The 24,373-nt window shown below is 42.9% G+C and overlaps 2 protein-coding genes across 5 annotated transcripts; one reads left to right on the top strand and one right to left on the bottom strand.

The window, feature by feature from the left end:
- The first annotated feature begins 960 nt into the window (after positions 1-960).
- LOC112554787 (protein FAM151A-like) lies at positions 961-7,398 on the top strand. Its single transcript, XM_025222815.1, has 10 exons — positions 961-1,758; positions 2,318-2,582; positions 3,200-3,349; positions 3,601-3,773; positions 3,895-4,031; positions 4,445-4,589; positions 5,237-5,394; positions 5,566-5,750; positions 6,435-6,907; positions 7,136-7,398. The coding sequence occupies exons 2-10, from the start codon at positions 2,402-2,404 to the stop codon at positions 7,328-7,330; spliced, it is 1,797 nt and encodes a 598-aa protein (XP_025078600.1). The 5' UTR covers positions 961-1,758; positions 2,318-2,401; the 3' UTR covers positions 7,331-7,398.
- A 1,339-nt stretch (positions 7,399-8,737) lies between these two features.
- LOC112555128 (calcium-binding protein P-like) lies at positions 8,738-24,141 on the bottom strand. Of its 4 annotated transcripts, none has more exons than XM_025223344.1 (6): positions 23,945-24,141; positions 12,522-12,729; positions 11,006-11,059; positions 10,292-10,359; positions 10,046-10,121; positions 8,738-9,750 (listed from the first exon to the last, which is right to left on the bottom strand). In XM_025223344.1, exons 2-6 carry the CDS (start codon positions 12,711-12,713, stop codon positions 9,730-9,732), a joined length of 411 nt encoding a protein of 136 aa, XP_025079129.1. In that variant the 5' UTR covers positions 12,714-12,729; positions 23,945-24,141; the 3' UTR covers positions 8,738-9,729. The 4 variants fall into 4 exon arrangements, 3 of the variants coding, with proteins under 3 accessions (XP_025079129.1, XP_025079130.1, XP_025079133.1); XM_025223345.1 differs by lacking the exon at positions 23,945-24,141 and adding an exon at positions 22,986-23,109; XR_003097412.1 differs by lacking the exons at positions 12,522-12,729; positions 23,945-24,141 and adding an exon at positions 11,685-12,379 and having other exon boundaries at positions 11,006-11,097.
- Positions 24,142-24,373: the final 232 nt, after the last annotated feature.

The following is a 24,373-nucleotide window of genomic DNA, read 5'->3' as shown; positions in this document are numbered from 1 at the left end:
TGGATGAACGGTCCCTATATCATGTTAAATAAAGGCACTATTATCACATAACTTTTGTCCTGTGTGTGTGTGTGTGCGTCTCTCTCTCTATGTATAGTCAGTAATTGTTACATATTGTCATGTGATGTAATATGAACCTAACTGTTAAAAATCTTTTTTTCTTATAAGGCTGGGTTGGATTGGGGATGTGGTATCTATACCAACGTTTATACTTCTCGTCCTGTGAAAGTGCGTACATCAAAGAGCATGTCTAGCAAGTTGTAACATCACGTGTACATCACGGGCGGCACCTATATCCCATTAACATGTTTTGGGGAACTGTGCCTGCCACAACATTCAGGATTCTAGCAACATTCACATACACTTCTTCACAAGTATAATTAAGTATACGTACACCTACTTCAGTAGCCTTATAATTTAATTCATTCTTAAAATTCTCTCCTATTTTTTTGGATGTGTATCAACCCTCGCTTCACGTACATGTGTGTGTGTGCAATGAGCAAGATAAATCCGACATGACGACAGGAGATATACAATTTATTATTATTATTATTATTTTGTTTTTTGCATTTTCTTAGGGTCTACATTAACATATACACCAGTGGCTGCATCAAAGTCAACAGTTCATCTGACAGCAACGACGATGACGGTACTACAAAGGTGGTGCTACGTCTTAACTGAGCGGCCTTCCCCTTCTCACACAGCCTAGTCTTCTTCTTCCTCGTCACTGTCTTACCCGATGTGATTATATTAAAGCAAGACTGGTGAAATCGTCATTAGATTTTATATATTTTAATTTTCTTCTTTGTTTGTCTGTTATTTCATTTATAATTTCTACTTTTTAATTTAATTTTTCATGATTGTTGTTTTACCAAGAAAGGTAGAAAAATAGAACCAAGCGAAGTAACTCCGATCGCACTAATGGCAACAGCTGATTGTTTCCCTTGATGCAGAGCCCAGAATGGATGCGCTGGTCATGTGTGTTGTCGAGAGGTTACCAGCTGTGGTGGGTTCGTAAACGTGATTTGTTTTCTTATCGATCAGAGACAGAGACAGGAGGAGAGATTCGAGTTAGGTGTGCCGGGGAATGTGTTTGTGTGTGTGTGTGTGTGTGAGTGAGAGAGAGAGAGAATTATTATATCTCTTCTGTCTCTTTCCTAGTGTTTTTCCTCATTTGTCTGGGTCTGGGTGGAATTAATCGCACTGACGCTCTCTCTCTCTCCCTCCGAAAACATCGGTTTGCCATCTTCGAGGCTTGTATAACCTTCCACTCCTCATGCAACTATAGTTATGAAGAAAGGGTAATTGTTGGACCCGGAGGAGCAAGGAGAATTCCAGGGCAGGCGTCTGTCTTCATAGATATAAAGCGGATATTGCTTTACCGCTGTAAATCAGTCTCAAAAGTTCTCTGGGTTGAAATGTGTTAAAACAACGTTTACCTATTACGTAGGCACGCCGGCTAACCTGTGCCCTACACCCTAAAACCAAATCACACCCACTTCCCCACCACAACCACCCTGAACACATAACACACTCCAACATGCACACACCAACATTAACACCAGTACACACACCGTACACCGAAGGTCGATGCCAAAAGCCACTAATTTGTTTCGGAGCACTTGGTTATAATTGACATCGATCCCCGTCATATCAGGCCTGTTCACCTCCGGTATCGACCTCTACCCATTCGCACGTGTCATATGCGCATCTACCTGACTATACACATACGCTGAAGGAGGGAAAGAATCACGCCAGGTAAGATGCATATTTATTCTTTGGCAGACTGTACTTAAAAGAACAGGTAGTCCACTATACTCTTTATCGCATTGCTGGTGACTTTTTGATGCAGACAGGTGAGTTTTAAGGTTACTGAGAGTTTCATTTGTTTATCATTCGACCAAAGTCGATGTAAGATGTGACAGAAGAAGCAATAAGACAATCTGTAAAAATTGTGTAAATTAGACATGGCTGAATGATGACTTAGACCTCATGGTCAGTGACTGATTCCTGCCAATTACTTTCTTCGTCTTCCCGAAAAATAAAATGCAAAATGAGTGAACAGAAAAACTATAGTCATAAAAATGTCATAAATAAATTAGTAGGAGTTTAAAATACGAAGAAAGTTGAGCCTGAGTTTTGAATTTCGAGGCATCTCTTCTGTTTCAAATTAAAGCACGTAATGAAGCGAGAGGGACAAAAAAATTTTCGAATGAAACTCCTTCACCGGAAAACGTGTTTTAACATCAACCTGAACGTGCAAAAGATTTAATACTACAAAAATAATGAACATGGCAGACACGTTCATTAATTCCAGGGGATAAGGCAAGTCCAGCTTTACGCAGACCCCTCTGGCTAGATTCCAGTGAAAGACGACGACGACGACGACAACGACAACGACATGAGGCGCTACAACCGAACTCGTGTTGTGGTGTTCAACGCACCGTCCGCCGCCATGTGGGGGCGCCCCATCACCAGCAGACGACAGTTTCAAGCCGCGCTGTATGGTCTGATTGCCTTGACTGTCTTTGGCTTCTGTCTGGCCTTCTACGTCACTACGTCACACACTGACCAACGTAGAGGTACTCAACGTGCTTAGTTCATTTAGTGCTGGATTTACAGCTACAATCCTGGACTATATATATATAGCTACAATCCTGGATTGGACAGCTATAATCTTGGATTACGAAAGAGCATCCAATATTCATTAACAGCACTCTGCCCCAAAATAAAATAACTACCTTCTCCGTTATTTGACCAACAGAGATTTTTAAAATTATTTTAAAACCAAACAAGCGAAATAAAGATAGGTCCTAGCCGTGCACATGTAGTCACAAACGTTTGATGATTGATGACTGTTAAAGATGTCTGGCAAGTAATGATCCAACTAAAGCATGCATGATCATAATTACATATTCGTTAGTATGCCCCCAATTTAAATAGCTTCGAAGAAATAAGTTAATACACTATACCAATAATATACAATATAGTAAACTATAAATGCTAAAAATAAAATCAACTCATTTACATACAATTTATTTAATTTAGATTGAATTAATATAATTCGAAATGATGAAGCTGTGCTCGGGAACTTGAGTAAGAAAACTTTTTTTTTATTTGGTATGAGAAAGAGTAAACATTGGAAGATTAAGATTTGTGTGTATGTGTGTGTGTGTGTTTTTTAACCGCTCACTGCCAGACCAAACACCTCAACTTTCTTGGCTCGACTTAACCTGGGAAGCAGGCCTTGACCACCAAACGGCTGGCCACACCGAGGACGGCTTAGACATCACGTGGTACAGTGAACTTCACACTCGAGCACGCCTGCAATCAGCCCTGGCAACGATGAGTACGTCATTTGCCCTTTGACATTTCGGAATGACGTCATAATGGTGCTGCTAGCTGTTGTACTTCTTTGACTATTGAAGTCCGATATTTCTATGGTAGCTCCTCTAGAAATCACTTTCCTTTCTTTGTTTGTTTGTTTGTTTGTTTGTTTGTTTGTTTGTTTGCTTGTTTGTTTGTTTGCTTGCTTGCTTAAAATAGTTTATTTCTATTTTCTCTGCCCAAACCTGGAGCGTTCTTCGTCCATGTCCACAGACGCCAAGGTGATGTTTGAGGGCAACGTCAGGGTTCACTTGTTAGTTCTGCCTGACCCCGTGGAGGAGCTGTTAATGACGTCATCAAATGAGGTCGTTGGAGACATCAGCCTAGAGGAGTGGCTGGACATGGTCATAGCTTCTGGCAAAGGTGGCATCAAGCTCAACTTCAAGGTCGCTTTTATTTTTCTCTTTTTGTTTGCTTGTGTCTTCTTCCTTTGAGGCAACATATTATGTGATTATGTTGTTATTATTAGTGTTGTTATTGTTATTATTATTATTACTTTGAGCACAGGACGCTGACGGCTTTGAGCAGGCGCTGACATTGCTGGCAGACAGGGCGGCGGGACTGAGAGAAACACCTGTGTGGGTGACCGTGTCCGTTGCTAGTGGTCCAGGTGGTTCTGGAGAAGGCATGATGGACGCTGGATGGTGAGAAGGGAGTGGTGCTTAGCAACAGCAGACAACTAGATAGACGAAGAAGAAAGAAAAGAAATAGAGACAGACTTCTTTTTTGATCATACCATTTGGTTTATTTCAAGTGGGAAATTATACATGAATATCAACAATATTTATAATAAAATCATTTTTTATATACTAACATTTCCATTTGTTCATATTAATGTTCACGCTTCATTTGTGTCTTTTGAATACTTCACACAAATATCTAGAAATTTGTTTTAGGTTGTTTCAGCGTTATTGAGAGAGAGGGGGGGGGGGTAAGGAAGAGAAAAGAGAAAAAAAAAAAGAATAAATGAGGTTTAAATTTAGAATTAAAAACCATCTAGACATAACAGTTCACATTCATTGAGTATCAAAGATAATTTTTCTCGTGGGGTCCCCAGGTACACGCGGATCATCGATAGAACATTTCCACAGGCGCAGCTGGTCTTCGGGTGGACGTACCCGTGTTGTGAAGCGTCAGGTGACAGTAGCTTTGGCCGCGGCAACATGGAGACCATGCTCAGCGTTTGTCGGAGTCTTAACCGGGTAGGTAGTTGTCCTGGATTGACCTAGGGTGTGAGTACTTAGCTGACGATGGCTGCTAGTCTTCGCTTAGGACTGCGCTTCTATGTGTTGAAAGTTTATCCTATGATGAATCGGATTTCACCTGCTTAAGGTAGGACTAGGCTATGAAAGAAGTTTCTAATTATAAGATTTTTTTTTTTTCTAATTGAAAATAAGTCGCATGAGCAAGGAAGATTAATGGCTTCGCTGCTCCTTTCTACCAGGTCTCAGCACAGGACTACAAATCGTCCTGCAGATATGTTCATGAGTGTGTTTTTTCACTTTTAACTCGTTTTTGATTTATGGCCACCGGCCACTTTCACCAATATCGCCGCTGTCTCACAAGTTCGCCGCTTTTCATAATAATTGCAGATGTTCTGGGTACCATGAGTGTTTCTCTGATCCTGTTGACATTTTACATTTGCAAAACTCTCCATTATTTGTTCGTTTGATAGTTTGCGCGCGCGTGTGTGTGTTTCTATACTAATTAGATATAAAATATGTGAAACAGAAAATTATCTGCTTTTACCGCCAACATGCGAATGTATATTTTATATTATTTTATTTTAAACAAGGCTATGTTCATGTCTACACGTGCTCATTGTTGTCATCATGTCACGTGACTGCAGCCTGTTGTCATCAGTGCCCCAGCAGTTAAAGCTGCTTCCGCATGGCAGCATTTCCGCTGGCTTCTAGAACGTTCGGAGAAGCTGCGTCTGCTGCTGTGGTCACCACAGAACGACAGCTCGTGGACAAACAGCAGTGTGTACGACTTGCTCATCATCAGGTAAGCTAGTGAGCAAAGGGCAGCAACTGTGATTCTCCTGACCGATAGGGACAGACATCGGTAGTTTCCCTTTGTTGTTAAAATTATCTTAGATATTAACTTCACTTAAATTCGTTTATTTACACACCCGTAATATCGTGAACTTATTGAGTTATTTTGGCACGATCGAAGGAACGACTGGAGTAAGAGAAGGATTTTCTATGACCTGCCGGAGGAGCGTCTGCAGGAGTTTCGCCAGGTGGCGTCCACAGCCGGGAGTCCTCTGGTGTATTTCGACGTCCTCGATATGGATGCTGGGAAGGTCACGTGGGACCACAGTGCCAACAGCATGAGCCACCTTTCCCGTGCCCTGCGTGGTATGTTCAGCCAGGGTGTTTTGTGTGTGTGTGTGTGTGTATTTTTTTTTTTTTTGTGTTTTTTGTTTTTGTTTTGTTTTCCTGCTCGATCGATCACTTGAGATTATTTTAGAAAAGGATTAGCAACACACTGATTAATTAGCTGTTACATAATAAACTATGAAAGTCGATCTAAGCATCCTAAGGAGCTGCTATAGACCCCTTCCAGGACCAATTCTATCTTAATCTGCCCCCTCCCCCCATATCTATATATATAATTTTAGCATCTGAGTTTTAAATATACATCTATGCATTTAGATTTTAGTATCTGCAAATTTATAAATATATCTATATGATTTATTATCGGTCTATATATATATCTGTGTATCTATATGATTTTAGCATTTGTATATATATAAAGTAGTAAGATAAAGATAAAGATAAAAGTGGGAGGGAAGGGATCTACAGCAGCTCGTTGGAATGTTATGCACACACACAGAGTTTTGTTTATGCTACCCCTAATAAAACTGTTACCGTTTCTGCTACAAGATATTAAAAAAACCACTTCAAAATGGAAGTTCCAAGTAAGTTTACGAGTGTACCAAATATTTAGTGTTTAAGCTGTTGGGTTAAACACGTATTTGTAAAGCCAGAGGCCATCCTTTTCGTCATCAGATAATTTACTATAACATCCTATTTCTGCAGGCGAAGCCATGATGCTCGAAGCTGATGTTGCCCTCCAAGGACAGGGCACTCCCAACCAGACGGACCTTCCGGTGATGACGCACCGTTCTCCACTGACCACCAGCAACTTCACGCTCAGCCAGTGGCTGGACCTGGTCCTGACCTCAAAGAAAGGCATCAAGCTAGACTTCAAAAGCACCGAGGTGATCGTACCTGCCCTGAAAGTCCTGCGGGAAAAGAGAGCTCATCTGCAACGCCCCGTGTGGATCAACGGCGACATCTTGCGGGGACCAAACGGCCTGCATGACCCCATGAGGACTGACCACTTGCTGCATTCTATCAACGCCATCTTCCCGGAAGTGACGGTCTCCTTGGGCTGGACTTCCGGTTGGACTTACGGGCATGACAACGAGGCGTATTCGTGGGAGATGGTGGAGAGGATGGAGAAAAACGCACGCAAAGTTCATCAGCCGGTGACGTTTGCTGTGCGAGCGGTACGACTTGGATCATTTTGTTTTAAATTATCCGAAAGTATGATGGTCGTGTAGGGTTTCGAGATTAATGTCCTCCAAGAAAATATTAAACAACACCGGTGATAGGGGACATCGTTGATGTACGCCTACTGTGGTGCGAAAGTAAGGTCTAGTATGTTCCTCTGAAAATTAAGACTGAACCAAGAAGTGTTTGTCGTATTTTAGCTCATTTTCTGTCTTTTTCTTCAGGTTCTTGCGCGCCGATCGTGGGAGAAATTTGATTGGCTGTTACGCCAGTCCCGCCGATACACCGTCACACTGTGGGCCCCAGTGACGTCACACGACAAAATAATGAAGTCAGATATGGACTACGTCCGGCAGCAGTCAGAGAGAGGCCGTGTGTATTTTGACATTCCCCAAGATGTCATGCCCAGTCTTCACTAACAGGAGGCCTCGTAATGAAAACAAAGATGACCCGACAGTCGCAGCTTTTCATCAAAGAAATGTGACATAGAGAAACCATTAAGCATCAGGTCCTCATGATCTCCCTTCAGATGGTTTCTTCTCACGAAAGAGAGGACAAAAACAAAACTGTCTCCTTTGAGAAAGTGTAATTTGTTTTGCAATTTTGGTGTATTCATTCTTTATTATAAATATTAAAACGATATATACTCTAATCTTACAGAAAACGGTGTAATTTGATTGATTGCTATGCTATTTACCGACGAAAAGATCAAAAACATTTTCCAGGAACGATCCAGTCAAAAGCTGCTTTCTATATTTCTTATATTTTCTTTACATAGTTACTGTAGGGATGAGTTTACATTTCTTGCTTCTAGCATAAGAGACGAAACGAAAGTAGTGGTGAAAGCACAGAACATAGATTTTACAGTTTAGAAAAGTGCACACACACACACACAAACACACAAACAATTTTCGCATTAAATACAACACGCTATTGCATAATGTATATAGTCACATCCATTTGAGGTGTATGTGTACCAATTTCATTGTGAAGATGTTGAGGTTGTTTGATTAGTCGAGTACAGTACTCGCATGGTCCCTAAATGTTAAGAGCTAAGTAAACCTTAGGGTCTGGGGCAAACCCTCGATTGAATTCCACACAAAGGCGGTGTGACTGTGACCCACTTAATGTCCGTGTACCGTCCTCCTGTCGTGTAGGACCAGGCTGAGCCAAGTGTGACATCAACATCATAAATTTGGAAGAGGATGCAACTTTTAGGCTCCATAACTTACAAAAAATACGTTGAGGTTTATTATTATTTTCAGGAGCAGGCGCAAGTCACGTGGACTGACCTGAACTTCATAACCACTTCAGGTGTTGTATTAAGAATGATTGACGATTGTCGGGTCATGTCTTTAGCCACGTTCTTCCGGTTCAGTGTTTTTCTAAAGCAGATCTTTAAACAGTTAAGGTCATTCTACCCTTTAATTGTTACCGAGTCTGGGAAATAAGCCGTTTGATGTCTACATGTCCCAGAGGTATGCTTGTTTGGTTTAGATGATGAACTAAAAATAGTTTTACTTTTCATGGAAACATCTTTCTTTCGGCTTCAGAGTAAGCACTGCTCTGAATGTTTATGTAAATGTCACCTCATGACCTCACTGCTTTTATGGAGTGCAGATGCAAGCCATTAAAAATGTCCGGTGTGTTGGGTTGAACTTTGACCTAACGCTCCCGGCATCTGTCGTCCTTTCACTCCACACGAGTGCCCCACCCTGATTCTACCCAACCCCTCTCCCACAGGTGTAGTGAGACTGTACCAGCCGTACAGGGATTAGGTAAATAAAGTAAACAAACATTCAAAAATATAGAAAAATTTAATAACATTTTCTCCATATTGCATCTCATTTAATGCATTTTTAAAGGCACACTTTCATTTGAAAAAAAAAATTTGCAAAAGCCCAGGTCATAATAAAGAACTTCTCCCGTCCCCTACACACCGGTGTTTACTGCCCAGGGAGCAATGCCGCTGTCACGTGAACGAGTTCAAAACTGGAGAAGATTTTTTTAAATTATTTACTTTAAAATCAATGTCTAAAGTCTTTTCGAAGTCAAATTAGTATATTGTGTATGTTTTACTTATGTTTTACTGCTTGACTGTAGCAGACAATCAGTGTTATCAAGTTGCTACTTTTCGAAATAAATCTTGTAGTTTGCTGAAGTCACTAGGTTTATGTTCCAAGAACACAGAACCTAAATAAACAAGACAGAGAAATTTCAACTTCGTTGAAAGCGGAATACACTAAGTATTTCTGAAGAATACATCCTACAATGATTTGTCACGTGACTTGATTGAGACCAATCTCTTGTTATGTAATCATGCACAGACCATTGGGAGGTACATGTTCTTCTCCGACTATCAGCTTATCATGTCCCTTCCACAAAAGTGGGGTACAAAAAGAGGAAAATAATTAAGAAAAAGGAACAAATGCAAGGATGTAAGCTATACCAATGTCAACACCTTCTTTCTTAATTAGATTGCCCTCTTGTGAAGCCTGATATTTACTGCAAAGTTCTTTGTTGGTAGCAAGAAAACAAAAGCACCAAAAAATCGTATCTTGAATACAATTTGGTCGTAATTATATGGTGCTGCCAGAAGTGATTCTTAATCTACACATGTAAAAATGTAATTTGTCACCATCATTATTAAAGGAGGGATGATATAGATGTGCTGTTTTGAGTTATCAACAACTTGTAAAAAAATATGTAATTAACTTTGCGACATGGTGACATTAATAATGATTCTTCAACAATAAACAAACGATTCTGAGCTGCTGGTGAGGTGTCAGCAACACGTCTTGAGGCTGGACGATGATGTCTAGCATCCTTCAACAATACACTGTAAACAAAACAAACATGTATCACAACATCGTGTATATCCGTGTTTCAGTAGAGTCAATACCTAAGTGTGATGTCTCTTATTGAAGAAGTACCCCAGCCACAAAATACTTTCTTGAGGCCCACCCCTATTACCATCCTTTATTTTCTTTTCAATGTACAAGGGTCAACTGTTTACATGGGATTGCCTCTATCCCTCCTTCACTCCCGGGATCCTCCACGATTTTATCCCGTTCTTGTGTTCGTTTTCCCGCGAACAATTATCTAAACAACAATGTCGAGGATGTGGCACTTACAAGGATGATCCAGACGATGATCCAGGGCCAGAAGAAGAGCGAGATGATGAAGTGTAGCACGTGGTTGACCCCGCGCCTGAAATAGGGAACAAGGTCAAGAGTCACGTGAGGTCGTGCTTCAAATTATGTGGGTCAATGGGTGCAAATGATTTCTTGATGCTCTTTGTACTTTTTGCGTGAATCCGCGGACACATATACACACAGAAAAAAAAACTGGTGGACGGACGGGTGGACACAGTACATTACCTCTCAACGACGACAGTTTGGACTGCTGGCTGTCCGGAGTTCACTACCACCACGTTGTTGCTTGTTGTCTGGAAAACACACACACACACACATACACACGGAGGGACCGAGCACAGACAAGTAAACGGTCGCACACGCATACACAACAGACGCATGTTAAGGTATGAAGCAATGTGGATCATAATGTTGACTACATGCAGACTACATCACTAGTGATAGACTGCTCATTATTTTAATTTTAGAATATTAACTAATAACCTCTCAGTCCACACTAAACCACTTTGTAATAAAACTACAGCAACACTGTCAATGTACACCTGTGATGTTGCAGACGAATTTCAATGCATTATAGTCTGATTATGAATGAAAGAAAAAGATTAATTCCTCAATTTTATATTAAAAACCCGATTTCAGGTAAATGTAAGTCTTTTCTGCACCACTCAAAGCATGTACTGAAAAAATATCGAATTTATCAAAATTATTGGTAGTCTTTTACATGGGTCAACTGTTGATTGTGCATAGTTTTAATTCCTCCATACTCTTCATGGGGTGAATGAATAAAATAAAATGTTAGCATCAAGAAATAAAGTTTTATTTCTTCTGACTCCATTAGTTCTCTCTTTTCACTAGCCTTTTTTAATTCTATAACACACACATGCTTTCACTATATAGAAGCTCGCATGCAGATGTTCACACGCATGCATACACACGTACGGATTGCATAGCAGGCGCGGCGATGACTGGCTGGGGTGGATAGTAGACTGGAGCCTGCAGAGGGTGGGAAGCAGCAAAAAGCTGAGTGAATTCTGCAAGGAGGCATGACAAAGTGCATGCACATGTACCCACACTCACACACACAAACATGCACAAGCCTGCATATGTACGCTCAACTACTTGATCCCACACACACACACACACTCACACACACACACACAAACACACACAAACATGCCTGCATGCATACACTCAACTACGTGATCTCTCGCACACACACACACACACACAAGCACACACACAAACTTGCACATGCCTGCAAGCGTACACTCAACTTTGTGATCACACACACACACAAACACACATACACACTCTCTCAAGCACTAACAAGTAGATACACACGTACACTGGCCATCTCTCTCTCACACACACACACAGAGCAGGAGGCTGAGAAGCAGAAACAGAAATAACATATCATGCACAGCCTATGTACAGGTGGATACAAAGGTGTATGGGGTGTCGCCTGTATCAAGGAATCCGATCGCTCTCCAGGGCAAAACAAACGACACGCACACGTGAGAACACAACAAACAAACAAACAAACAAAAAATATATATATATAAAAGGAACAAGGGAGGAAACAAAAAACAATGGGTCGGGGACAGAAGGGGATACCTACATCTACCAAGAGCCTTCTTCGTTTGTACCCTGAAATATCCCCACAGGTAGATGTCACTGCAATGTCCTCCCAACAGATTCCTCACAGCTCGCTATGGCTCCGGTCTCATAAAAGGATTTTCACGTAGATACATGTCACTCAAATATCCTCCCAACAGATTCCTCCCAGCTCAACCTTGCTCCCTGCTGACCTCTCTCCTTTCTCTTTTCCCTTCCATCCATGCCAACACGTCATAAAACAAAATTGCGTCACATTATAATGACGCAGCAGCTACAGTGACGGAACAGCGTCACATTATAATGACGTAGCAACCCACTCGTCCCCTTTAGAACTCAGGCTCGGGCTGAGCCGACATGCGACACGTGACATGGGGTTCATTACAGGTGTGCACACTGCGGCATCACAAGCTGGGGTAGGCAGGATGTTGCAGGTAAATACAAAGCAGCCTTCAGGTCGACTAATTTGAATATATTTCAACACGTACGTAATGTATATCGACATAAAGGTGTTCATGTTAAATATATTCATATTCAATAAATATTGTAAAACAAGAAAAAATGTCAATGCTTATATGTACAACAGGAATTTCGATTATATATATTTAATATTTAGCATACCCGGGTGGTCTACTTAAAAGTACCCCGCCCCCTACACCATGCTTGGACGAAGAGAGCTATTTAAGTGACACATCCTGGATAAGTCTACACCTTAAAACACACACACACACTCACACACACACACAAAGAAAACACACACACCCATAAACATTCACATCATAAGCTCACATATCTACACCGACCCAGAGAAAATCGGAACAGCATTATTCAAAATACAAACTTGTCCCATGTAGCCTTGTTGCTGAGGAGGATAATATCCTTGAGGTGGAGGATATCCTGCCTGGGGCGGGGGATATCCAGCCTGTTGAGGAGGATACCCAGCCTGCTGTGGGGGATATCCACCCTGTTGTGGGGGGTAACCGCCAGGTGCCCCCTGGGTGTAGGGAGGTGGCATATCCTGCTTCCCTGCCATCGTTGTCTAGCTTGCTCTGTAAAAATTCAAACTACTTGTTTACATTATAAGCAACAGTGAATTTACTGCTGAGCAAAGACATATCAGAAAGATGCCTTAATAAGGGATGGGAGGGTTAGAAAATGTTCATCCACTTTATTTCTTCGTCAAAATGTATCACACCAGCCAACACTTCTGGTTTGTTGATATTCCTGCATTTCGTATGTAAACATGTTTAAAGTCTGCTTCAGTCATAAATATTGACAATAAACCAATGTGCATTGACTAGTCAAGCATGGCAAAAAGCTGGCAAGAGAGCCTCAGGGTGGGTGTCCTAAACTTTATGATGATGGCAGGAACGTCATGACGTCCAGACGTCCAACATCCGGGTATCGTACACAGCACGAGGGTCACGTGCGGAACCAAACAGTCACGTACCTAAGGTCACAATGATGTGAGGAATATCACGATACTCAACAACAACACGAACTAGAAAAAATGGTCTATCCCTATTCCAGTCTGTATTATTTATCCTCACAATCCTGTCTGCAAAGCTTTAGTAAAAAAAATATTAACATTGTAAATGTTTATGAATTTCTGTGATATTTGTAAGAGTTTCCCACGTGACACTGTGACTAATCACGAATGTGACAGTTCTTCAAACTGTTTTAGTAATACGTGTATTATTACACAGTGAAGAAAGTTTATCTTCTCACTCCTATCAACGAAGGGTAGTGTAAGGGGGAGGTTATAACCGTTATCATGTCCAGCCGGCTCTTCGGATAGTATATACTCCTATCTTCTTGTTTGTGTTTGAGATAAAATATTCATGTATTCTGACAGGAGATAATTTTTGTTCACGAACTGCTGGTTGTGGATTTTTGTGTAAACTTCGAAGAAACAGCGAAAGTAAAATCATGGATAGAAAGAATAAAAAAAGTTAGGATATGGCTGTTTTGCACATTGATTAGTGGAAATCATCTTAGGTGGACATGGAATGAACGATTATCTTTCACACTGTGAAGCCATGTGACGAAAGTTCACCCACAGGCGGCCTGTGGTGAGATGATAACACGAGGGGCGGTGAAGTGTTGCAGTGCAGATGAACTGTCAAGCGAGTGACGGGTAACTTGTCTCGCTGCTCAAAATACCCGGTATACCCCAACATTGTCATTACCTGCAACTGATATCCTATATCTCTAGTCTGTGAAAGGATGTGATTTTTTTTTTCTTTTTTTGTGCTGACAGTTCATGTCCCCAACATGCATCTAAAACACACAGGTGGACAAAGCAAGAAGTTCAGAAGTACTTTCTAAAGAACTACTGGTTAATAACCCATACTTGAGAACAGTTAAAAAAAATAAATACAAAATTTGTAAAGCGCATACTCCCACTCTTAAGGAGCATGCTCTTAGCACTTCAGAACAAAAACAAAACATGGACAGCATACGAGGTACAGGAAAACAAACAAATAACAGATGAACTATAAAAAAATAAACAACAGTACTAACGAAGAATAAAATCAAATACAGAAAACCCATTGTTTGTTTGTTTATTGGTGTTTTATGCCATGCCAGCAACTAAGGCTATATCATGGCAATAAAAAAGTTTTTATGTTTAAAGGTTTCAGGGTAAATTTTCTCCAGTTATTTAACTTAAAATCAGACCACGGTAATAAGTTAACTAGATGTTAAAGAAACAAATATGGTGTAAAATGGGTGGTGGAGCCCAAAAAGGCCGCCAACAAAACAGAAATTACATAAGATATATTAGACTTAGATTTGGTGTAAAAGTCCTATTCTTTTTAAAAAACCAAAAATAGCTGCCGATGGGATGGACCTAAATAAAACATACAATGAATCCACTGTATAAAATTTTTGACGAATGGTCTGAAGCCCCCGGACAGTTCATGAGAAAGTGTACTACGTCAAGATGTCCCCCACACCAGGGGCAACCTGGTGGTTGTTCCCCTCGCAAGAGGTATCCTTGCGTGGCATATGTGTGTCCTGTCTTTAGTCTTGTTAGGACTACCTCCTCCCGCCTTGTGGTATGGCACAAAGGTGGGCGGTCAGAAAGACAGGGAAGAGTGGCGAATAATTTATTCTGACAGAGGGTGTTCCAGAGGTTTTGCCATAAAGTCAGTATGTAGGTTGTAAGTACAGTTTTACAGTCAGATGAAATAAGGAACTGTATTTTACCAGGGGACTGACATGCAGCCTTAGCAGCCTGGTCTGCTCGGACATTGCCTGGAATGCCAGAATGGCCAGGGGCCCAGATAAAGACAATGTCCTTGTTTCGTTCGATAAGTGCTGCATGAATTTTATGAATCTTGACCACAAGGGGGTGATCAGATTCATTTGAAATAAGAGCTTGGAGAGCAGAAAGAGAGTCTGAGATTATCAGAAAGTTGTGCTCCGAAGAGCGGTGAGCATGCTGCAAGGCAAGTATGATAGCATAGAGTTCTGCTGTAAAGATAGAACTTTCATCTGCCAATCGGACTGAAGCAGCCCGTTGTGGTTGGCAGGATGGAACTGCAGCCGCAGCGACTGGGCCACCACTTGGGATTTTGGAGCCATCTGTATAGATTGAACAGAATTGAGGATAATCAGAAATAAGTTTTCGAAAATGTTGAAGATAGATGGGTCACTAGTGTCCCCTTTTTTGAAAGTTGTAAGATCAAAGCGAATCTCAGGAACAGGGAGAATCCAAGGAGGAGTTGTTTGTAGAGGTAAAGGTTCTACCTGCTTGATATCTACTCCGGCAGCTTGAAGATGAGGTGCTACTCGGAGTGAAAGAGGCTTTTGCTCCTTGGTACGAATGGCATACAGGGCAGCACGCTGAGGTCTGAAGACAGCACGATACGCAGGATTCCCAGGATGGGATTTTAAGCGACAGGCATACGATAGCATGAGTTTCAAACGACGGAGAGAAAGTGGAGGCTCACCAGCTTCTGCGTACAAACTTTGTACAGGAGTGGTGCGGAAGGCACCCAGACAGATGCGGAGCCCTTGATGATGAATTGGATCAAGAATTTTAAGGTAGGACTCTCGAGCAGAGCCATAGATAATGGATCCGTAGTCTAGCTTTGAGCGGATCAGGGCACGGTAGAGACGTAGCAGAACCGTGCGATCCGCTCCCCAGCTGACATGGCCAACTACTCTAAGAATGTCCAAGGCTTTCTGACAAGATAGGCGTAGAGATTTGATATGAGGTAGAAAAGACAGTTTACGGTCAAAGATGACCCCAAGAAATTTAACCTCTTGGACCACCTTGAGTATCGTGCCTTTGACAGTGATAGAAGGGTTTGGAAACATACCTCTCAGTTTGCAAAAGTGGATGCATACTGACTTCGTAGGAGAGAAATTGAAGCCGTTTTCTGTCACCCACTTTTGTACTGCATTTACGCATAGCTGAAGCCGGCGTTCGAGGCATGGAAGGGAGCGGCCTCGTATGCAGATAGCAAAGTCATCTACATACAAAGAGGCCTCTAAACCTGGACAGACTGATTTCAAGATTGAGTCGATTTTGATGTTGAAAAGAGTTGGAGAAAGAATGCTGCCCTGAGGGACGCCCATTTCCTGTTCCTGAGGATCAGACAGTATAGACCCTACTCTGACTTGAAAATGGCGGTTTGAAAGAAAATTCTCAATGAAGAGTGGCATACGACCCCGGAAGCCCAGGGCATGGAGGTCTAACAGAATACCCCGCTTCCAGGTAGTGTCGTATGCCTTCTCTAAATCAAAAAACACCCCTAGAACATGTTCTTTGCCGACAAAAGCATCCCTGACAAAGGTTTCAAAACGGACCAAATGGTCCAGGGTGCTGCGGCGTTTTCTGAAGCCACACTGCAGGTTGGAGAGGAGACTCTGAGATTCGAGGTACCAGGTAAGGCGAGCATTTACCATACGTTCTAGAGTTTTACATAGACAGCTAGTGAGAGCGATAGGACGGTAAGAATTTGGATCAGAGGTATCCTTACCAGGTTTTGGAATGGGTATAACTACTGCCTCTCTCCACGAGGGGGGAAAACAGCCGGATACCCAAATAAAGTTGAAGATATCTAGAAGGAGAAGGAGAGAAGACTGTGGGAGATGTTTTAGTAGCTGATAGGAAATATTGTCAGGACCCGGTGCAGAATCCTTGCTCTTTTGAAGGGCCTGTTGTAGTTCAGAAAGAGAAAAAGGTAGGTTGTACTTTTCGGAGTTGTCTGAAGAAAAGTCACAACCCGATGATTCTTGGACAGATTTTAAGCGTTGGAAGTCTGAAGAGTAGTGTGAAGAGGAAGAATTATGAGCAAAGGTGGATGCTAAGGAATTTGCGACATCCTGTACCTCTGTAAGAATAGAGTCTCCAACCCGCAGATGGCCTATTGACTCAGCCTGAAATCTTCCCTTTATCTTCCTTATGGCCGCCCACACCGCTTTGGAAGTGGTACGGGAGGATAATGAGGACACAAATTTCTGCCACGCAAGTTTCCTTGCCTGTTTAAAGATATACCGGGTTTGAGCTCGGGTACGTTTAAAATTTATTACATTTTCAGGAGTGGGTTGACGGAAAGCAAGACGCTGGGCTTTTTTCCGCGCGCGCTGAGCTACCCTACACTCCTCTGTAAACCAAGGCACCCTTGGTCGGTTATTACGGTGCCTTAGTACCGGAATCGTTTCTGATGCAATTTTATTTAAACTTGTAGTGAAAACTTTAGCCGGGTGTAACATTGGGTCTTTTCTAATGTCTTCAATCTCAAAATTAAAGAACGGGTTTCTGGTAAGGTGGGTGGAGCAGAGGGCCTGAAATTCAAGCCAATCTGCCTTAGTTAAATTCCACCCACCTTTGTGAAGGTTATCGTCCCGCTCCAGACCATTTGTAAAATGTAAAACAAGGGGAAAATGATCGCTACCACACAGGTCATCATGTACAGCCCAGTTTAAATCTAATAAAAGTGCTGGGCTGACCACTGACAAATCAATTGCTGACTCTGTGCTGTTGTGTGGACGGCAAAAGGTGTTTGAACCGTCATTCAGTATACAGAAATCATTTTCCATAAAAAATGATCCCAACAACTCTCCTCTGGTGTCAGTCGAGGCCCCGCCCCACATGGGGTGGTGTCCATTAAAGTCACCCAAAAGAAGGACGGGAGTAGGAAGTTGGGTTAAAAGACTCTCAAGGTCCTGTCGGGATATCCGAGCTGATGGAGGTAGATAAAGACTGCATATAGTGATAGTTTTGCCCAGAGAAACTCGGGCAGCAACAGCTTGAAGATTAGTATTTAGTGGAACCTGGCTATATAAAAGGTTTGACCGAATAAAAAGAGCAGTCCCTCCTGAAGGTACATCATTTGGTGAGTCTTGACGTAGAACTCGATAGCCTTTGAAGGAAAAAGAGTTTGTTTGAAGAAGATGAGTCTCTTGCAGAGCTATTACATCAAGAGAAAAGCGAGATGTTAGGCATCGGAGTTCTTCAAAGTTTGCTCGGATTCCTCGACAGTTCCATTGAAGGATTATAGACATGTGTTATCTGTGAGAAAGGGACGTAGATCGCCCCAAAGTAACTGAAGGAGAAGATCCAGGAGAGGGCAGGGGGCGGCGGGAAGGAGAAGGCGACATTAAGCGTCGCTCATCCATATCCATCCCCTGCTCGCCAAGAGGAGTGAAGCGATTAAGAACTGGTATAGGTGCTGCTGTGGTGGTCCCGGGTGTAGTGGATTTTTCAGGTGATTTTTGTTTTGTTTTGGTATTCTTGTCTGTCTGTGGTGTGATATTCTTGTTTTTTGGTTGTTTTGAATTGCGCGTTTGTTGTCTGACGGTGTTTCTGGTTGGTGAGGTGGAAGGCTTTGACTGTGATGCTTGTGTAGCTTGGGATGCTTGAGTTTTCTGTGTTGACTGGGCGCCACCACAACTTGCAGGAGGAGGAGGAGGAGGAGGAGGAGGAGGTGGCATAGATTGAGTTATAGGAACAGGGCCTTCTGAGGAGACCCAAGTCATGTCAGTCTGTATGGACACAGAGGTGGAGGGTCGCTTTATGACTGCTGCTGAATAAGATATGGAATTCGAAGTAGAAGGTGTTCCTGAGGAGCCACCCACTACGCGACGGCGGGCTTCAGCGTACGAGACGCCAGATTCCGCACGTACGCGTTGAATGGCTGCCTCTTCCTTCCACTTCGGGCAGTCTTTAGATGATGCGACGTGTGCCCCATCACAGTTTGCACATTTTGCGCTTGAAGAGCAATCAGCTGCCGCGTGGCCGGTACCGCCGCAGCGAAAGCAGCGGGCCTGGGACCTGCAGAAGCTCGCCCCATGACCATAACGCTGGCAGTTGAAACAGCGCAAGGGAGATGGAATGAAGATTGAAACTTTTACCCGTAAGTACCCGACCTCAATGAAGTCGGGTATTTTGGGTAGACAGAAGGTTAGAAATAAGGTGTTTGTGGGAATAGATTTCCCATCCCTCCTTAGTGTGACTCGTTGTACTGCTGAGACCCCCTGAGATGCCAATTCTGACCTGATGTCAGTCTCAGTCATCCCAGCAAGGTCCGGGCAACGAATGACCCCTTTCGAAGAGTTGAGGGATCGATGTGATGTAACTTTTATGGGGCGATCGACGAACTGTTTACCGTCCCATCGGCGTAGGGCTTCAGAAGCTTTTTGATTTGCGCACTGAACAAGGAATTGTCCAGAGCGCAAACGTCTTATAGTAGAAAAATTGTTGGAAATGTTTTTAAAACCTTTCGCTATGGCAAAAGGTGATAGAGACGAGAGAGGTCGGTCCTGCTCTGCGCCTTCTACCACCAAAAAACGGGGCCAGGCCCCCTCAATACCTTCTCTCACTTCCTCTTCACTATCAGAGGAATCATCTTCACGTATGCGTTTCCCCAGGTTAGATAATTTTTTGGCCATGATAAAAGGATTAACGTTTCGTTCCTTGTGCTCTCCACCCACCACGGAGTCCAACTAGGGGATGCGACCGAGCGGTACCACTTGGGTATTTCCAGCAGGGTCACACCAGGGCTACACAAGGAATATACTCTGGCCTTCCAGAAGCAAGACCAGATTGACCCCGGCCGCAGCCTTCTAGCAAAGCTAGGGCAATTCACGACCAGCCGCTTGATTGGTGTGGGCCACACCAACCCCCCGTCTAGGGGAAGTCCGGGCCAAAGAGGTGTGTTGGTATGATGGGCCGCAGCTCATCAGGGACCTCAACCTCCAGGATCCCATTCTCCCCCGACACGGGTCGCCCTGCACGGCAAACGCAGGGGACCTAAAGAAGGCCGCAGACAGGAAATGATGTTCGAAGAAAGATGTAATGGGAGAAGGAAAAACAGAAGAAGGGCCGGTGAAGTCAGAAGAAAGGAAGGGTAAAACTGTAGTATATGAGGGAGATGTTTACTTTGAAAAAGAATAGAGATGAAAGGGCTAATGAAGCAAGAAAAAGAAAAGCCTAAGGAAAAGGGGTGGGCCAGCTTTGTCACCCAGCCAGAGAAAGGCTGGGTGTTCGCCCCCGGCACTAGAAGCCGGGCCCTTGGGGGCTACAGAAAACCCAAAGAGGAACCAAATAGCAAGAGCTGAGAGTAACATGATATTGCAAAAGGAAAGGTGTGAAAAAGGACTAGAACATGTGATAACAACCCTTTTTGTCCATTAACCCACTCGTCCTTCCTTCGTCCATCTTTTTACTCCAGAGCGAAGCAAAAAGATCTTGTCAAATTAACCAATAAGATTATAAAACATCGCTGAAATGGACAAGTTCATAATCATTTCTTTTTTCATCATTCATCGGAGAACAATAGTTTTGCTCCCTCACTTCTGGCTTATTTCCGTCCCGTCATGCCATTCACTAACATCCAGTATCCTGGTACTATCATCCTGTCCACAAATCACCACACTGCTTGAGGTTGAGAGTTTTTTCGAGAAACCGTCAGCCCAAGGAAAACGACAGCTGATTTATTACTCCAATTAAAAATCCTCTTGAAACTTATATATTCTAAATCGTAATTTTTCCGAGTCATAAATGTCATCGAAGGTTTTGAACCCTGTATTTCTCTTCTCTTCCTCATTCTTCACTAGTTCTTCTTCTATCCATGCAGTGGATAATTATTCATGTTGTTGATAGCAATACCGGCAGTTGTTTCCATAACAACACCCTAACCTCCAGGATATTGAGAAGGATTCGGGTGACGCCCAAGAAACGTTCCTGTGACGTGTGAGTCAGTTGGGGGACCGGGGGGCTGACCTCATGACGTGTGAGCCGTGACCTGACACACTTAGCACTTGGCACAGCGCACTGTCATGTCATCTGTCAAACTCTTCTCCCACATCCTTTTACAGCAATAACTAATCAGGTTATCAATAAAAATCATTGGCAATACAGCTGGGACCAAAGTTTACAGCCATCAGGCTTTGGTGTCAATGTTGATTGAAGTAAGAAATTTATGAGACGTTAAAATGGAATTAGGATTGGAACAGGATGAAGTGAAGATGATATATACAAATATTAAATTCACAGTAAATTCACATCAATGGATGCTTTTGCTGTTTGTACTACGTTAAAGAACGATGTCTAAACATCAAAAACACACAAACTTTATAAGCTTCAAATGCAGTTCAAAGAGGAGTGACACTTGCAAGACATGAAAAGCTAAGTAAACAAGTATGAAGTATACGGATGTTTATGAAAAAAGTAATGTGTAATTTTTCTGTAGAATATGCTAAATACTTTGCTAGACCCCATACGGTGATGTGAAGTGAAAAAATGTTTATTTTACAGGTTACAGGTTAACCCAACCGACTCCAAAAAGAACCCAGGAAAAGAGGACATCTAACCATGTTGGTGAGAGTTTCCACTTTACATATTTTTCTTGTCACGATGAGCTAAGTTTAGAAAAAGACTCTCGGGTGTAAGGGATATAGGGGTGTAGGACACATAATACTCTTCCGTAGTTTTCAAGCGAACTTGTCTTTTCCCCAGGTGTCCCGAACAGGTGACATGACAGGCAGGTGCGAATGAGCCGGCGGACTGGCAGAATCGCACGTGTTGAGCGATAACAGGAAAAATCGGCCTTTAACAAATAGTTTAGAAAGATAGTGAGATTATCATCGTTAACATTGGTTGGTGGATGCTTTATTTAGTAGGAAAGTGGTTTCGCACTATCAGAGGAGGAAACTGGAGTATCCGGAGAAAATTCCCAACGCCAAGCCCTTGGGACAGGTGTGACATACAGAGAGTGTCCCGAGACGAGATCCGAACCCCGAGCCTTTCACTGCAGTGGTGACAAGGAAGTTTTTTTCCGGCGCCTCTATAACTATAATTAACCGTCAGCGGCCAAGGCTTGACTTCCTAATGAGACTCAAGTCCCAAAACACTACACCTGGGGTGGGGTGGGGTAGAGAATGTTTCTTCCAAGCAAGAGACAGCAAATAATCCCAGGGGAGTGTGTGAACCGTAGAGGCTTCGTCAGACCAGCGAGCTTCAACACGTTTAGCGAGCCTGCCATAGTTCTTGGCACTGACGTAAAGCACGTACCACGTAAAGCATGAAGCTCCACCCTTACCACGTGAAAAGCCGAAGCCGTGAACTCGGAGGACCTTGAACTCTCAAAATGTTCAGAGACCTGCACGCCATGGACCACCATCTACACGTTCACTTCTGATACAGCTTACTCCAACAGTGTCGTTGTAGATGAGTAGTGCTCATGTGCAAAAACACATTACAAGGCAGACTGAGCAGTTTTATGTTTTAAAACACGTTCTCTTCTTTCATTGCATTTTATTTATTTTTTTTTTTGTTTGTTTGTTTCAAATGCAGCTGAGCAACTAGAGGACTTATTCCCTCAACTATTCTCGGGTCGGTTCAGCGATACAGTTTGGGTTTCAGGTTTAGAGAAGGGGAGGGAGAGGGCGATAATCTGATACTGTAATTTTTACTTCTTGTTTGTAGCGACGTCTTAGACAACATGGCGGTCTGGTGGTGCAACGGTTAACGCTCGTAACCAATACAGTGAAGGCTAGCTGTCCTGGGTTCGGATCTCGTCTCGGGCACGCTGTTCTTTTCTCTACATGTGACATTTGTTTATATTTTTCGTGATATAACCTTAGTTGCTGACTTGGAGTAAAAATCTTTCTCCCCTCCTCCCAACCTACACAGACACACAACTCTCAAAGACGATGTTTTCCCTTTGTACCGACTATTGGCTTACAGATTACTGTTTAACTACAATCCACCTAAAAACAAGCGAGTCAAATGAAGAAATTCTCAAGAAAAGCCTATTCGCTATTATGTATACAAACTTTTTTTATATACAGCGTGAGGTGATCTGCCGCCTCCTCCATGTGCGCGCGCATGTTGGAGGTCTCGTGCTTTGTGTGCGTGCGTGTATATGTGCGTGTGGGTGTGACTAGCCAGTGTCACCATTTTTATCCTCACAAAAACATTCATTGTCCGTCCTTCACTCCATCATCACCCAGTTCACGAGATACATTCAACCGCAGGCGTTTCCTGGATTTGAACGCAAGCGATTTTTCCAAGAAACCTGGAAAGGGCGGGGTTAGGGAGGGGGGGGGGGGGCTGAAAGTCGCTCAACACGAACACGGGAAAAACCAGGAAGAAAATCAACCGTCTTCCATCTTGAATTCGTTCATCTGACTTGCTTTGTGCATCCAGTCAACCACAAGCTGCAAGTCACAGCTGCTTGCACACATCTACCTCCTGGTTTAATTCTAGCAAGAATACCTTTCTTTCTCTCGACAAACAATTACCAATACAATTAACTTCTAATTATCTGCAGAACCACACGTGTTCACTGCCTTTACACGATGTTCATAAGATTAGCAAAGAACAGCAGGATGTTATAATATGACTGTCAGTATCCGGAGATAACGATAACAATGCTTTATTCATCCTCCTGGTATTTGAACTTCGCTACATTCGTGACTGATATACAGGATTAATCATACCTAAACTCCTACCCCATATACCAATCTCAAAGGTAAAAACAAACGGAAAAATTGCCCTGTTTGTATTGAGTGACAATAACAAATGTCAGCGATAAATTCAAAAATACAAAAAAAAAAATATATAAACAGGAAAAAAGCGGGCAATGGCTTCCAACATGAGAAATGCTCATTCACTTCTCAGTCTCATACTTGTGCTGATGTAGAGAATCAAAAATGTCAACAACAACAACAGCGATCTAAATGTTCCGATGCAGCAAAATTATTCTACTACAACCGCTGCAAGATTGGAAAGAATGGCGAGCTTACTTCTTTCCCGGCGAGCCACTCACGTCGTCAGAAGCGCCGCGTGGATCGGTGTGAGGCAAGGAGAGGGAAGTGGTGAGCAGTCGGGACCTCAGTCGGTGGCCAGGACACGGCTTCACCTGTTGGAAGCGAATTTTTGACACAAAAGATGGCAGTCCCGGGGTTGCGCGCGTGTCGCAACGCTGAGCCACCGAGGTGGCGCGTGACAGTGACGTCACTGGGGCAGCACGCTCGCATCCTGACCTTTGCCCTCGCACGCATGCACAGATGCACACAGCACACTCGCTCACACGATTCACATAATTTTCCTGTATAGACTTGTGGAGGAGTAGTTTCCTTTCAGTGGGGGGTATCCTGCTTGAGGTGTAATATATCCTGTGGAGGGGAGGACAGGGGAACAACGAGGGTGTAGGGAGGGGAATATCCTTTCCC

The sequence above is a fragment of the Pomacea canaliculata genome, linkage group LG14 (genome assembly GCF_003073045.1).
Source record: "Pomacea canaliculata isolate SZHN2017 linkage group LG14, ASM307304v1, whole genome shotgun sequence".
Classification (NCBI taxonomy): Eukaryota; Metazoa; Mollusca; class Gastropoda; order Architaenioglossa; family Ampullariidae; genus Pomacea; species Pomacea canaliculata.
Note: the sequence above shows the minus strand (reverse complement) of the source record. Positions and strands in the feature narration are given on the sequence as shown.

What these genes read in the sequence shown, in the direction of transcription:
- LOC112555128 (XM_025223344.1), bottom strand. Translation starts at nt 12,713, where the DNA reads ATGGCAGGGAAGCAGGATATGCCACCTCCCTACACCCAGGGGGCACCT. An exon ending in AACAAGGCTACATGGGACAA is followed by an intron (nt 11,060 to 12,521) that starts GTTTGTATTTTG and finishes CACCCTCTGCAG; the next exon opens with GCTCCAGTCTACTATCCACC. An exon ending in TCATCGTCTGGATCATCCTT is followed by an intron (nt 9,751 to 10,045) that starts GTAAGTGCCACA and finishes TTTTGTTTACAG; the next exon opens with TGTATTGTTGAAGGATGCTA.
- LOC112554787 (XM_025222815.1), top strand. Translation starts at nt 2,402, where the DNA reads ATGAGGCGCTACAACCGAACTCGTGTTGTGGTGTTCAACGCACCGTCC. An exon ending in TTTGTCGGAGTCTTAACCGG is followed by an intron (nt 4,590 to 5,236) that starts GTAGGTAGTTGT and finishes ACGTGACTGCAG; the next exon opens with CCTGTTGTCATCAGTGCCCC. An exon ending in TACGACTTGCTCATCATCAG is followed by an intron (nt 5,395 to 5,565) that starts GTAAGCTAGTGA and finishes GCACGATCGAAG; the next exon opens with GAACGACTGGAGTAAGAGAA.